The sequence below is a fragment of the Macrotis lagotis genome, chromosome X (assembly GCF_037893015.1).
Source record: "Macrotis lagotis isolate mMagLag1 chromosome X, bilby.v1.9.chrom.fasta, whole genome shotgun sequence".
Lineage (NCBI taxonomy): Eukaryota > Metazoa > Chordata > Mammalia > Peramelemorphia > Peramelidae > Macrotis > Macrotis lagotis.
In genome coordinates, this window is record NC_133666.1 from 625,038,824 (window position 1) to 625,054,683 (window position 15,860).

Here is a 15,860-nt window from a genome sequence, read left to right on the forward strand (position 1 = left end):
TTCCATATTTTTCCACCATTGCCATTGCTGATCACAACTCCTTCCTTTTGTATTTCTCCGTTACCATGTATTATATTTTCTCTCTCCTTTCACTCTGACTCTGCTGTAGGGTAGCTGAGTGGTGCAGCAGACAGATCCCTGGCCCTGGGGCCAAGAGGAGCCCCCATACCACCCCTTAGGCCCAGCATCCACCTGGCCCTATAGCCCTGGACAGGCCATCCAATCCCAGCCTCTTGAAAGAAATAAAAAAGAAAATGTGTTATATCTGACCACTCTTCCCCCACGGTCCATCCCCTCCTCCTTCATTCACATCCCCCTCTTCCCCCTGTCCCCCACCCTCCTTATTCCAGATGTCTATACCCCATTGAGTATATATGCTGTTTCCTCTCCAAGCTACCTCTAATGAGAGCAAAGATTCCCTCATTCCCCCTTGCCTTCCCCCTTCCATATCATTGCAATAGCTCATTGTAATAAAGAAAAGTCTTATTATATGAAATATCTTGGCCTATTTCCCCTCTCCTTTTTCTCCCATTATATTTCCCTATTGATTCCATTTTTACAATATATTATATCTTCAAATTCAGCTTTCTCCTGTGCTTCATCTATAAAAGCTCCCTCTACCTGCTCTGTAAGTTGAGAAGGCTCAAATGAGTATTATAAGTGTCATTTTTCTATACAGGAATATATGCAGTTCATCATCATCAAGTCACTCATATTTTCCCCCTTTCCTCCAATCTCTATGCTTCACCTGAGTCCTGTATTTGAAGATCAAACCTATTCAGCTCTGGCCATTTCAACAGGAACATTTGAAATTCCCCTGGTTCATTGAAAGTCCATCTTTTTCCCTGGAAGAGGACATTCAGTTTTGCTGGGTAGTTGATTCTCGGCTGCATTCTAAGGTTTTTTGCCTTCTGGTATGTTATATTCCAAGCCCTATGAGCTTTTAATGTAGTTGCTGCTAAGTCCTGTGAGATCCTGATTGCAGTTCCACGGTATTTGAATTGTGTCTTTCTGGCTGCTTGTAATATTTTCTCTTTGACTTGGGAGTTCTGGAACTTGGCTATAATATTCCTGGGGGTTGGTTTTTTTGGATTCTCTCCCTTTCTATTTTGCCCTCTACTTCTAGGATATCAGGGTAATTTTCCTGTAATAATTCTTTGAAAATGATGTCAAGACTCTTCCTGATCATGACTTTCAGGTATTCCAATAATTTTTAAATTATCTTTCCTAAATCTGTTTTCCATATCAGTTGTTTTTTCAATGAGATATTTCACATTTTCTTCTAATTTTTCATTTTTTTGGTTTTGAAGTAATGAGTCCTGATTTCTCATATATTCAGCAATCTCCCTGAGTTCTATTCTTTGTCTGAAGGATTTGTTTTCCTCAGAGCTTTCTTTACTCTTTTCCATCTGGCCAATTCTGCTTTTTAAAGCATTCTTCTCCTCCATAACTTTTTTTTTTGGGGGGGGGGGTTAGCATAACTTTTTTTTTTTAGGTTTTTGCAAGGCAAATGGGGTTAAGTGGCTTGCCTAAGGCCACACAGCTAGGTCATTATTAAGTGTCTGAGACCAGATTTGAAACCAGGTACTCCTGACTCCAGGGCCAGTGCTTTATCCACTATGCCACCTAGCTGCCCCTTCCTCAATAACTTTTTGAACTCTTATCCATTTGACCTAAGCTGGTTTTTAGCATGCTATTTTCTTCAGCATTTATTTGGATTTCCTTGACTAGGCTGCTGACTTCATTTTCATGTTTTTTTCCTGCATCTCTCTCATTTCTTCTCCCAGTTTTACTTTTAACTCCCTCATTTGATTTTCAGTCTTTTTCTGAGCTCTGTCATAGCCTGAGCCCAATTTCTGGTTTTCTTGGAGTCTTTAGATGCAGGAGCTTATGCTTCCTCATCTTCAGACTGATTATTTTGATCTTTCTTGGGCTCAGAGGTAAAATATTTCTCAATGGTGTTCTTCTTGTTTCTCTGCTTGCTCATTTTCCCAGCCTTAGCCTGTTTTGGGGGTACTTCCTGCACTTTTGGGACATTCCCACAAGGGTCTCACTGTGAGAGGCTCTGTCTTCCTTCTTGGTCTATGAATGACCATGTGTACCCCCCTCTGCCACGGGGCTGAGATGGGGGGCCCTGCTGTTCTATGGGGGGCCTAGACTGCGATCAGGATCTGAATGTGGTCAGAACCCCAGATTCCTGTTCCAGGGACAGGGTTCAGCAGTCTCTCTTCACTCCCCTCCCTAGGTTCAATGGGCTCATGCCCTGGGGGCTCCTGCTTACCGGCTCCACCTACTTCTTTTTCCTGGATTGGGATTGCCTTGGCCATGCTGCTGCTTGCTGCGTGCCCTGAGTGCTGGACTTTACATGTTTGTTCTGGCAGAGGTCCCCCGCTGTTCCCCCAGTTTGTGCCTGGTGTTCCCCAGGATATAGGTCAGGAAACTCCCCCGCTGCTGTGAGCTGAGACTCCCAGAGCCCTGGGGCTGCCTCCAGGAGGCTGAAGTTCTTTCACTCTGGCAGGCTACCCTTCTGGCAGGCCGCCCCTCCAACCCCGGGGAGCAGAGCCTTTCTGTTCTTTTCCAGGTTACCTTGAGTAGGAGAACTGCCTCACTGAGTTCCTCTGTGGGTTCTGTCTCAAAAATTTAGAGTCCTTAATTTAGAAGTTTTATGAGAGAGCGCCTAAGACATGATCAGCTCTTGTCACCATCTTGGCTCCGCCCCCTTCTCTCTCATACTAAAGGTATGAGCAAGTTACTCTCAGTTCTCTAGACAGCTCCATAAGATTATAAGTTATTGAGAAAGTAACGATGTGCACTGGTAGAAGTTTCTAATATCAGTGACATTACAGGTTTAATACCCTAATTTTTTAAAAAAGAGAATTGAGGAATTTCATACTGATCTTACTCTATGTGCTTCCCTGGGACAAACACAGACAAGGTTCCAGATTCTCAAAGCTTTCACCAGTAGAATAAGGACAAACATTGACAGGTCCAACTACATTGGACAGTTTTCAAATAAAAGCCCAAGAAAGGGCAGCAAACTTATTGTCTAAGGCTACCCTCAAGAGAAATTGCCAATGGCAAACCAGATATAGCAATTCTTGAAGACTGTAGAATCATAACTTTAAACTGGAAAGGACATTAAAAGGTCATCTAGTCTAAAACTCATATTTTATTTAAAGAATAAAGGAAACTGAGGCCCAGAAAGGGCAAGTGATTTGTTCACAGGTCACAGGAAGTGGCTTAGGCAGTATTTGGATCCAGATCTTCCTGATTCTTAGACTAATATTTCGTCTACTACCTCTTGCCATTTGCCAAGGCATAGAAGTAGTATCAAATGCATTGGTGAAAGGAATATTCAGGGAAATTATCCTTCAAGTCTAGGAAAGGAGAGACCTAGAAGTTGTCATGAGAAAAGAATGGAGAGGAACCTTTGATAAGGTGGGCCCTTAACATAGGACTTTAGTAAGACTTTGTCCTACAGTATTAGAGAGGGAACACAATGTAGGTGACTACTTAGGAGACACAGATTGTTAGAAACTTACCTTCTTCGTAGGCAAGCCTGCTTGCTTTTCCCACTGCCACCAAATTTAACCATATCCTTGCATGCTTTACACGTTCCACATTCAGGTTGTTGACAAACCTATAAGCAAGAATATCTTTAGTCAAAAACCATGTCTAGTGAAATTTGTATTAGAAATCATAAGTAATCTAGTCACAATCATATTTTGTATATCATTCTATCACATTTATATATATTTATATAGATGTAGATATAGATAGATAGATAGATAGATAGATACAGATATATATGCCTTTCTTGGTCTAGAGTAGCAACATTGACTTGAGGAATAATCTTTTGATTCTCATTCTACAACTTCTTTAGGAATAGATTGGTCTTATTTTCCACAACACTTTCTGAAACTCACTCTAACTCCTGTAGTCATGGATTTCTTAGAAGAGAATAGTTTTAAATTCATAAAGTACAAAGGATTTCAAAGAAAATCAATTATATTGAAATAAAGGTGTAATTTTTTCCCCTATTCCCATTACCTCCAAATCTAGAGACTTTTTCAAAGTATGATTCTAGATGACCAAGTTTCTCATTTCTTTGAGAAGGGAGAGCTCTTGGTGGGGCACCAAGAGTAGTTATCAACTACAGATCCACAGATTTCAGGTTAAGAAACTCTATACTAGACCACAAAACTGCACTTTATAGCAGCAAGAAATTAGGAACCCTGCCCATCAGAAAAGAATTGACTCACAAGTCACAGGAGCATTTTCAAAAGAAATGACACAGGAAAAAATTCAGAGAAACACAGTAAGAAACCTCAATCACTGCAGTGCAAAACAAGCACAATGCTGAATGTATAACAATGCACATGAAAGCTAAGAAGCAATCATACTCCAGGGAATTGTATCGACCAAAATCTGAAACCCAAAGAAAAGATATATAGGTAGGAGTTTCACAGGTAAAATGTCATATACTCCCTATGAATATTAAAGTCAATTACTCATTCTCAACTGTTTGCTTAAAGGGAGGATTCAATGGGACATAACACCAGAAAGTAGCAGAAGTAAAATCCAGAGAGGTGACAGAAACATTTTCCACAAATCAAGCCAAATATGCTTTACCTCACAGATACCACACCGTCTACGCTTCACTGCATTCTCCCCTTCTTCTTTTCCATTTTTGTCAATTTCCTCTGAGAAAAGACTATCAAAGATCTGGTAAACAAGCTTGGTGGTAGTGGCTTTGGTTGGGGCTTTGCCTTTTTCTACTTTGGAAGCGTGTGCCATGGCTTGCCTCCTAGCAGCTCGTCTGACAGAGAAACAGATGTCAAGTCAACAAAAATGGAAATTCCAAGTTTCAATTACAGGTTAGTGAAAAATCAAAATGTAAAATTTTTCCCCATCTAAGTTCATAGACCCTTCCCCTTGAAATTTATTCTTTGATGCTTTGGGGAGGTCCCAAATTGAGTAAGTTAAATCAGATTTATTCCCCATACTGATATCTAATTTTTTTTAGGTTTTTTTTTGTAAACGGGGTTAAGTGGCTTGCCCAAGGCCACACAGCTAGATAATTTTTAAGTGTCTGAGACTGGATCTGAACCCAGGTACTCCTGACTCCAGGGCCAGTGCTTTATCTACTACACCACCTAGCTGCCCCTAATTTTAAAGATTAGTCTATAAAATTAAGTTTATTCAATGAACCTCTTAGTTATTGATAATGAAACTAGAGAAGAAATAAAGTAGCTCTCTTTCAGAAAGATGAGACTACTAGGACCGAATGTCTTACATATAGTGGTCACTTTTTATTTTTGTATGAAGATGGCAAAGGGATCATCTATGTTGAAAGGAAGAATATTTCTAGAAGTGCTGTCCCCTTTCTCTTTTATACCACTACAATTATGCAAAATCATACATATTTTTGGCAAAGTTTACAAAAAAGGTAAACGACAAATCCTATAGGTGCTGTAGGAAAATAGGTACATTAAGCACTGTTGTGGATCTGTGAACTGTTCCAATGAATTTGAAAAGCAATTTGAAAATATACTTAAAAAGCTATTTATCTGTACATACCACTTGACCTAGTTATTTTACTGGGCAAAATCAAAAAATAAAATTAAAGATATGTGTACAAGAAAATTTATAACAACTCTTTATTGGTGGCAAAAAAATTCAAAATTGAAGGAATTCCCCAGCAACAAGGGAATGGCTAAACAATTTTGGTATATGTGTGTGTGATGGAATACTTTGGGCTTAAAAAATGAAGATAGTTCTAGAAAAAACTGCGAAGACATATTAAGTGATGCCAATTGAAACAAACACAACCATGTTTTCCTGGTTTATATTTATATGTATCTGTATATTCATATACAGTCAAATATATGACTATATAATAAACATACTCTAAAGATGAACAACTTTTGAAAGACTTAGAAATTCTGTTTAGTACAATGGAACCAATTATAGATCCAAAGAACTCATGTGAAACATGCTACCCTAACTACTGAGAGGAAACAGATTCAGAGTGCAGATTGAAGTGTGTGTATGTGTGTGTATATATGTATATATATATATTATATATATACATATACATATATACATATATACACACACACCCCATATAAGACATATACATACACAATTGATATAGCCAATGTGAAAATCTGTTATGCTAGACTATAAATATTCATAACAGGTTTGTTTTTCTTTCCCCCTTAATGAGGCAAGAAGGAAAAGTGGGATGGAAAGAATTTAAAACTGAAAATAAAATTGAACCTAGATTAAAAACAATCTCTAAGAGGTTACATACTTACCTTTGTCCCAAGGTAACACCAGCTAAGCTAATCACATCTCTCATACAGGGTGCGACGATGATAGGTTGCTCATAAGTCTCTCGACCCTCATCATAACTTTGCACTTGGTCTGCTATAAATTGGGCATGACGAAGGAGGGAATCTTCTGTGAACCGACTGAGATTCAGTCCCGGAGGAAGAATTGTTGTCTTTTTAAAAAAAAAAAAAAAAAGAAAGAAAGAAAGAAAGAAAGAAAGAAAGAAAGAAAAAAAGATGAAAGGAAGTAAAATAGTGCATTGAGGGGAGAAAAGAGACAGAAGTCAAGAATGAACCAATTTTTCTTTGCCAATAAAGAAGTCCTATTAAGTTTTATTGGGGGGGGGGGAAGAGAGTAAATCCATACCAAGCCCCAGATGAATTACCCTGGGACAATATTGAACTTCTATTTTGTTTTAACAAAAAAAAACAAAAACAAAAAAAAAACAGAAGTCTGAAAGCTGTGCTATAACTTAACTTTCTGAAGAATTGAGTCTCCACAGGAGAGTACTAAGGACTCAGGACACTCACTTCTATATTATGGATGAGATCTTCATAAGTAGCATCAGTATTTGTCTGCAAAAATTCCACAACTGTTTTACTCAAGTACATCTTCTCATGCATCAGTGAAAAGATGGGAGCATACTCCTCACTAGGTTCCATCAAAATATAGTCAGCAAAACCTATAAGAACAGAATTTTTAGAGCTATATCAAGAAAGATTATGTCAAACACTCAAGGCATTAGAATTTAGATAAAATTGTTTCAGAGGATCTTAATACCTTAATTGGAAAGTGAAAAGCATGGGTAAAGATTATACAAAATATCAAATTGGTTCCTATGTTTGTTGGTTTGCTTTAATGGTTTTGAGCAAAAAGAAGAGAGTCCTAATTGGAGTGTTGGATAGAGGTGATTAGGAATATGAAAATAATGTTTAAAATAATGATTCTTTTTGTTCTCCCTATCTTTCTCAGACTGAAAGTACAGTGACCACTCTGGGGTCTAAACCTAATGTGGATCAGATTGCAAACTTTAACCTGATCCATTTTTTAAAGTCAATTTATACCTCCTTTGCCTTCCTGGTGGTCTTCTACTCTTGGGAGAAATCAGATTTGTTTCAAGTTTAGTATGGATACCCAGTCAACTTTAAGCTCTTTTGTAGCACAAAACATCTAAACTCAAGATCTACCAGCCTCAGCCTCCCCAACAACATAATCATTCTTGGCTCTAAATTTGATTTTTAAAATCTACAAGGGGTACTGTGAGAAGGAAAAAAAATAAATAGAGACAGTTCCAGGGTTGCCATTTAAGCACATTAGAGTGAATATTCAAATAGTGAAATTTGGGAAACATAACTAAGAATCAGTCTTTGAACCATCATGATGTCTAAACAAATGCTCAAGAACCTAGATCTCAATTTAATAAATAAGAGACAGTTTCCAGGTAGAATTTGGTCCCTCTGAATAGAATGAAAATTTGACTCTTCTTCCTTTTATATGACACTTTAGTTTCAATTTATAGATAGACCAGTAAGTTGTCCAAATATGATAATTATATCTATAATCTCTGAACTGGTTCTTTTTTTAATTAAATTATTCTTCTGGATATTCCTAGTATCAAATCCAGTACTAGCCAAGTATTAACTAACTAAAACTAGCTTTAAAGAATTTTGTATAGGTTTAAAAAGTGGGACCTTTAGTTTAAAAAAAAAAAAGTCAGGCACATCAAACTGACAGATGAAGTCATCTTTTAAGATACCTGTTGTGAAACCAATAAAAGCTTTTTCTCCCCCATCATAACCAGTAATCCACCATACATTTATAGGACCAAGTGCTTTGGCTTTGATTCCACCTAAAAGAAAAAATCAAAATGCATGTTTAATACGTTTTCTCTTTTAATAAAGAAAAATTTAGACCTCAACTCTGATAGAGAAGTCCTAAGTTAAAAGGTATATATTCTGAGTGGTAGAAACAACTGCTACTAAAGTGCAGCTGTGAAAATTTTGTTCATTCAGTTGGTATAAGTATATTAGAAACAAGAATTCATTGCCGATAGTTGTGTTAAAACAGGCATACTATGACATTAGTAGCACTGAATTTGTGTAGTCTTTAAGAAGACATGTGGTAGCATGGAAGCTAATGAATTGGTCATAGACTAATCAGTCCTTCAGATGAAAACTGCGCTTTACCTATTGGGGCAGAGGAACAGGGACAGAAATTCATAGCAATTATATCTTCAAGAGCAAAAATCTGGAAACTTATATGCAATGATTAGAAAAATTATTGAATGATATACTGAATCAGAACAGAATAACTAGTATTACTAATGGCAAATATATTGAGAAAAGAAATGAAGTTATATAGGCTCCGTTTTGTGTTATCATACCATTGACTACAGATACCAATGCTAAGAGTAACCAAATCCAAATATACAATTAACCAAAAAAGTAAACATGACATTTATAATTTAAAAATCCAGAATTAACAAATTAAACAATTATGCTTCATCAGGAGTTGATAGCTTTGGGTGATTTCTTTATTTAAAGCCTATGCTTGCATTTATTAAAAGTTTAAAAAAAATCTGAAAAGTATCCTTACCCTCTGGACTTGAGCTTTCATCATATATTGGTTTTACTATACCACTGAAGTAGAGCTCTATGTTCTTTTCGACTAGGCCTGTATCGAAGGGGCACAGATGGCCCAGTTTGTCATAAACACTGGTGAATGGAGAGGGAAAAAAAACACTTGTAATACCTATCTTACAAAGTTAGAACAAATATTGTATTATATAAGTTAACTTTATAAATTTTTAAACAAATTCTAAAGTCTTAGACTCAGAAACCCATTTGGTTAATATAGTACAAAAACATAGCATTACATATATGGAAAAAATAAACTTATAGGTTATATGTAGCAGAATAGAGAATAATCTCCAGAAGATTAAAGCTATTTCTTTAAGTTTTTACTTAATAATTAATAATTACTAACTGTAGGATCACCATAGGCAAGCTCCTGATCCCCAAACCTCAGTTTCTTCACCTGTGATTGAGTTTACATAATGATATTCTTATAAGGTTGTGAGAATTCAATGAAAGTTATAAAAAGCATCCTATAATCATGAAATATATCTATGGTAAATTCAGATCACTGATATGTGTAGTTCTCTCTATAGCCATTGTTGTCTTGCCCAACTCTTTGTGACCCTATTTGGGATTTTCTTGGCAAAAACACGTAATTGGTTTTGCCATTTCCTTTTCCAGTCCATTTTACAGATAAGGAAACTGGGTCAAAAAAGTTTAAGTGACTTGACCAGGGTCACATAGCTAGTAAGGGTCTGAGGCTAGATTTCAACTCAATTTTTCCCAGGTTCCAGGTCTGGCATTCTATGCACTTTGACACCTTTCTGCACCCTTATCTCTCTTATTAGGCTATGATGTCAGAGAGCATGGATTGTCTTTATGTTTTCTTATTCCCTGTAGTACCTAGCTTGATATTTCATCTAATAGTAGCCATTCAAAAAAAATTGTTTTTGTTGTTTGATCTTCTAACTCAAAAGGAAGATCTATCTTTACCACTACTAGGTTTATATCCCAAAGAGAACAAGTTAAAAAATATGTATTTATAGCAGCTCTTTATGCAATGGCAAATTGGAAATTAAGGAGATGCCTACTAATTGGGGAATAGTTGAACAAATTGTGGTATATGAATGTGATGGAGTACTATTATTCTCTAAGAAATCATGAGGGATCAGATTTCAAAAAAAAGAGCCTGAAAGACCTATATGAACTGATGATGGGTGAAGGGAACAAAACTGGGAGAACATAGATTATCATCACACTGCTTTTACTGTGAACAATGATGAACTTAGCTTTCCATAGCAGTTCAGAAAACAAATAATTCTAGAAGTCTTCTCATAGGAAATGCCATTCACTTCCAGAGAAAGAATGAAGTTTAAATGCAAATCAAGACACTATTTTTACTTTTTTATAATTTTTTATATTTTTTATCCCTTTTGCATGATTCTTTCCCTTTCTTTCTGATTCTTCTTTCACAACATGAATAATATGGAAATATGACTATTTTGGAAATTTGTTAAAGCTGAATATACTTGTATGAATTATATCATATTATTCACTGTCATGGGGAAGGGGGAGGGAAACAAGAAAGGGAGAAAAATATAAAAATCAAAAGCTTATTATGTTGAATGTTGAAAACTCTTTGCATGTAGTTAGAAAAAAATAAAATAACATACAAAAAGGGAAAGAAAACCATGAAGTCAAGAAGGTGATGTCATGACTGGCTCTTAAAATATTTGACAAATGAGAATCCCTATTCTTGACAATGAGAAGGAAACCTTCAGTCTGTGGAGATGAATTTGACTCTCAGTTACATCCTCAGATTTTCTAGGCAAGAACCAAAGAAGATATTCCCTTTGTATTCAAAAATAAGTCCTTTGGGAAAATACCCCCCCTTTTTTTTCAACTTGTAATTATTTTATAGTTAGTTCATCCTTACATTACTGATTAACCTAAATGCATATGAATTTACATAGGTAGTCAGTTTGAGAAAAGAATTTAAGTTTCGATTTGAAGCCCTGAATGCATCACTACCTCCTTTCTTCCTTGGGTCAAATGACCTTTAGCAGATGGAAAGGGAGGATTCTAAACTATATTCATCTAATTGTTTAAAGGTGTCTTGAATACATAAGCTTAATCAATCCAAGCATTAAAGAACCAACCACCTCTCCTCCCCACCCCAGCCCTATTTCACGTTACCTGAAGCATGTTACTCTGTGCTGTGGGAAGTAGTCTAAGCTCTCTATATCTTGTTCATTGTCATCGAAAATGCACAAGAGTTTGTCAGCCAGCATCTCTGGTTCTTCCAACTGAGAGATATTTCAGAGTTAGAAGAGCTAAGAAGATAAAGATGTAGAACTCCCATTTTCCTCCCTCCAATCCCACAACAAACTTACAGCATCATTGGGGTCTCCTATGAAATGTTTCAGATCAGGGTCATCCAGATACTGCAGGCACTGTGGACACTGTGGAATCTGAAAGAAAGGTCACCCAGTATTAAATAAATCAAGTCATCATTCCCAGCTACAAGCATTGGATCCAGGTCCTATCTTCAGGCAAACCAAACTCATCCTGATTCCCAGTCAGTTGTGTATAGGGAACAGTAGGGAACAGTATGAATCACATTTCAAGTGTATCAAATTTTTTTTTTCTAGGCAGTAGGGTTAAGTGACTTGCCCAAGGTCACACAGCTAGGTCATTATTAAATGCCTGAGGTTGGATTTGAACTCAGGTCCTCCTGACTCCAGGGTGATGCTCTATTCACTGTTCCATCTAGCTACCCCTTAAAGGGAACATTTTGAACGATATGATAAAGCTTTTCCTAAGAACAGGAATAACTCTACAAGTTGGACCTTGTACCAATCTTTTTTCCCCTTATAGTAAAAACCTTTTCTGCAAAGGAACAGATTTAGAAAGAGAAGAAAAAAATAACTATTCCTTCACACTGACCCCTTATAATTAATCTTAATTGTAAAAGGATGTGGGGGGAGGTAGAGGGGAAAGTGCATTCCAACTGCAATTTGACATGGTCAAGGCTGAATCAAACTTCAGTTCTTCTATATTGATCATTAGTTAAAATCACCAAGGCTCCTCAATAAGCCTGGCTAAACCTAAAGGTTACCTTTCTTTTCTACCAACAGATATTTAGAGCGAGTATAGAATTGCTAATGTTTATTTATGGAAGCTTAAAGTTTGCAAAGCCCATTACATGGATCAGATCATTTGACCCCATGAACAATCCTGTGTGGTGGGTACTATTATTCTTACTTTATAGATGAAGAAACTAAAGCACAAAGAATCAAATTACTTACCCAGGGTCAAACACCTAACAGGTATCTAAGGCAGGTTCCACTATACCATCTAGCTGCCATAGAAATAATAACTCCTCTACCCTGTCCCCCTCAACAATCTCAAACTGGTTCCCAAGCCTTGTGCCTGGCATTCCTTTATCCTTCTATGTGGTATTGGGGCAAGAGTGGCAAAGACCAGGGAGAATAAACCAGAGGGAAGGATCATCTCAGAACAGTCATTCCAGGAAAGTCCATTCTTCTTAAACAGAACCTGGGCAAAGGAAGATTTCCTTCTACTCCCTGGACAGGCAAGGACCTTGTACCTAGAATTCCCAGGGGACTATCTCCTTAGGAATACATATACATGTGTAAATATATACATATATACGTATATCTATATAGATACACCTAGATACTTGTGTGGTAAGGGAGTTTCAGCTAGTATGCTTCCTAACATAAAAATTCAATTATTCTGTTCCTTTACTTTCAATAATACGGTTGGAGGGATAAGGAGGAAGTTATAAGACTGAGCTAAAAGGACTCCTTAGATTTCTAGTTCAACCTCTTATTTTAGAGTTTCTACAAACTTCTCCAGACATTAAACAACTTGCCCAAGATAGTGAAAGCATATACAATGGTGAGAAAAAACATCTGAAGAATTAGAGTTCAGGCTCTGAGGTCTAGTATTTTATGGTACATTAATAGTGAACATTTGGAAAAGCATTTTAAAGTTGCAAGACATTAAATGTACCCTATTTTATTTGATCCTTACCATTCTGAGAAGCAGATACTAATACACCAATTTCATAGATTAAAACAACGAAAATCTATTCCTCCTAAATCCAGTGTCATCCAAACAAGAAAAATCCTACCTCTCTGAATGCTGCCGCTGAAGCTGAGGTGGATTCTTTTGGAGGAGGCCTGGATAGAAAAATTTAAGATCAGTGCTGAAGATACAACAATAACTTTACTAAGGAGTTATTTCAAATGATGAAGTTAATTGCTCTAATCTACTGGTGACTTGCAAGTCTCTATTTCCAAGCTTCAAAAGGTAAACGGTTAATGAGATTTTATTTATAAGCTTTACTATGTACCAGACCTTGTCCTTCAGGGAAAAGTGATTTGGTTGCATTTCATGAAATTTGAAATTTAGGGACAGAATGGTTTGGTGCTTTAACATAACAAGTCCAGGAAAAAAATGAAAAGTCCTCTTTTGGAGGATTTGGAGCATTATTCTGATATAATAAATTCTCAATAAGTTCTTAAAGGTTCTAAGGTCTTAATTAATTCTAGAGTCAAAAACCTAGGCCAAACCTGGGCCAAGCATAAGCTCCGGCAGATTTTATCAAATGGGAAAATATTTTGAACACAGGCCCAATGAGAGAAGGCAGGCAAGTCTACCAACAGTAACTGTTAAGGTTTGCATTGTTAGAGGGAATTCCTTAGATCCATAGGCATTCTGTGCTATGAAAAATAGTTGCTCTCAAAGTCACATGTCAATGAAATAAGGAGTTGTGTCCAAGAGGGAAAAAATCCACTAAAATAAAACCTTATGTTAAAATTAACACCTTGGGAAGAATTCTGATAATAGCTAATAATGGATATAATAATAAAATAGCTAATCTAACACCTTAAAGGTTGTAAAGTACTTAACAAATGTCTTTTTCCCCCTCAGTCTTAAAAACTGAGGTTGTTGCTCTATGTATTCCCATTTTACAGATGAGTAAACAGAATCACGCAGCTGGTTAAGCCTCAGGAATAAGATTTAAACTCTGTTCTTTCAACAGCTTATTCACTATACTGCCTATCAGTAAGATCTAGACCAAAGGAAGGGAGAAGCCCAGAGTTGACCACAACTTAACATCTGTCCTGTTTAGATCTGAACGTTTGATCCTCTGACTGATTCTAAATAAGGCAGGTTTAACACCCACAAAATTATACAAGAGACAAGAACGTGTCCACTGTTCTTACCTTTTCTTGGGTTGACTCTTTATTTTCTTCCCTCCTTGTCCCTGGAAGAATAAGACAGGTATCCATTAAGTACCAGTGGTCATGTCTTCCTGATTACAAGTATCTTGGTCTATTCATCAAAACCGTTAACTACCTCTTTGATATTTGAAGACTTCTAGGGTAATGATACATTTTTAACCTGATCTCTGTCTAGGCTCTCACTTCCTTTTTAGTTATGAAAACATTTCTCTCAAAGGGATACAAGGCAGGGATGTATTTTCACATCTGAATACCTTTTTAGCTTACCTCATTTATTTGCTGTTTGTATTTTCTATTTTCAATTGAGAGAGGATAGTCAATTGGTCAGAGACCATAACAGTTCCCCATATACCATGGGAACTGCAGATAACTCATCATCATTTAAATGATTTCCTTACTTAAATAGTTATAACTGAAATAGAACATAAGACTTACTTTCTTGGGAATTCCTTTTCCCCTCCTCAAAAGTATCTGATGTAAGAAAACTAGAAGACATGACTGAATAACAAGATGTTTGGACAGCAAGCTACTTACTTTAGAAGTTTCTTCCTCAGTTGATGAAGAGGTTTCAGAAGACCATGTTACTTTCCGTTTAATGACTCTGTCAACCAAAAGGAAGTCCTTGTTTGAAAGGAGGCATTCTCCTCATGGTCACCATCAAGAGAACTATTTGTGTTAACTACTAAGCTAGACCCCATTTTACCTAGCTAGTTTTTCAAGACGTCTGGCCTACTTCATATAGGAGATAAACCCAATCAACTCAAGATGACAAAATGTTGTTTACCACCAACCAATTCCTACGTCCCCTAAAAAGAATTATATAATGAGACTATTAAACAGCACTCAAAGCTTTAGTCTGATATTAATCAGTTTACATGTTCACAAATGTGGTCTTTGGAAGCAGATGAAGCTTGCCAGGTGAAGCCTACTAACAAAAAAAAAAAGTAGGGGAGAGGTGGAATGGAAACTAAAACTAGATACTTCAAAAGTTTTAAGAATAACTAAAATTCTCTAAATTTTCCTCCCAACATTCTAAACCAATAGTGATTTAAACCAATAGTGATTTAAACCAATAGTGATTTAAACCAATAGTGATTTAAACCAATAGTGATTTAAACCAATAGTGATTTAAACCAATAGTGATTTAAACCAATAGTGATTTAAACCAATAGTGATTTAAACCAATAGTGATTTAAACCAATAGTGATTTAAACCAATAGTGATTTAAACCAATAGTGATTTAAACCAATAGTGATTTAAACCAATAGTGATTTAAACCAATAGTGATTTAAACCAATAGTGATTTAAACAAATCTGGAAAAAAAAAGGAAACTATTACAGATATACTCACCCTGAAGATCTCCGTTGTATAGTAGAGCTCCTGGTGACCCTTTTACTACCTGACAATCCTGTTTAAAGAAGGCAATGTGAGGTCATCGTGTTATTGTTGTTGTTTGGGAGAAGGGGAGTTTAAAGACAGAGGAAGCAGAACAGTATCCTGGATGCCTACAAATGGAGAGCTCAATGGTTTCTGGCTTTGGATCCTGTCTCTGCTACCATACAATCCATGTGACTGTGGACCAATCACTTAAGATTTGGACTTCTCAGATCTCTTCCAGCTCTAAATCAATCAACTATGAATAAAAATGAGATGTCTTCAGTGGGTTGGGAA

At 36.5% G+C, this 15,860-nt stretch overlaps 1 protein-coding gene across 1 annotated transcript in view; it reads right to left on the bottom strand.

Moving 5' to 3' along the window:
- LOC141499458 (DNA (cytosine-5)-methyltransferase 1-like) overlaps positions 1–14,926 on the bottom strand; it is a 42,696-nt gene extending 27,770 nt beyond the window's left edge. The window contains exons 1-12 of the mRNA XM_074202164.1: positions 14,922–14,926; positions 14,723–14,789; positions 14,171–14,211; positions 13,072–13,120; positions 11,306–11,383; positions 11,109–11,218; positions 8,932–9,050; positions 8,093–8,185; positions 6,867–7,018; positions 6,321–6,508; positions 4,633–4,819; positions 3,543–3,640 (exon numbers count right to left, since the gene is read on the bottom strand). Coding sequence (XP_074058265.1) covers positions 3,543–3,640; positions 4,633–4,819; positions 6,321–6,508; positions 6,867–7,018; positions 8,093–8,185; positions 8,932–9,050; positions 11,109–11,218; positions 11,306–11,383; positions 13,072–13,120; positions 14,171–14,211; positions 14,723–14,789; positions 14,922–14,926 — 1,187 coding nt within the window. The remainder of the gene's footprint in view (positions 1–3,542; positions 3,641–4,632; positions 4,820–6,320; positions 6,509–6,866; positions 7,019–8,092; positions 8,186–8,931; positions 9,051–11,108; positions 11,219–11,305; positions 11,384–13,071; positions 13,121–14,170; positions 14,212–14,722; positions 14,790–14,921) is intronic.
- Positions 14,927–15,860: the final 934 nt, after the last annotated feature.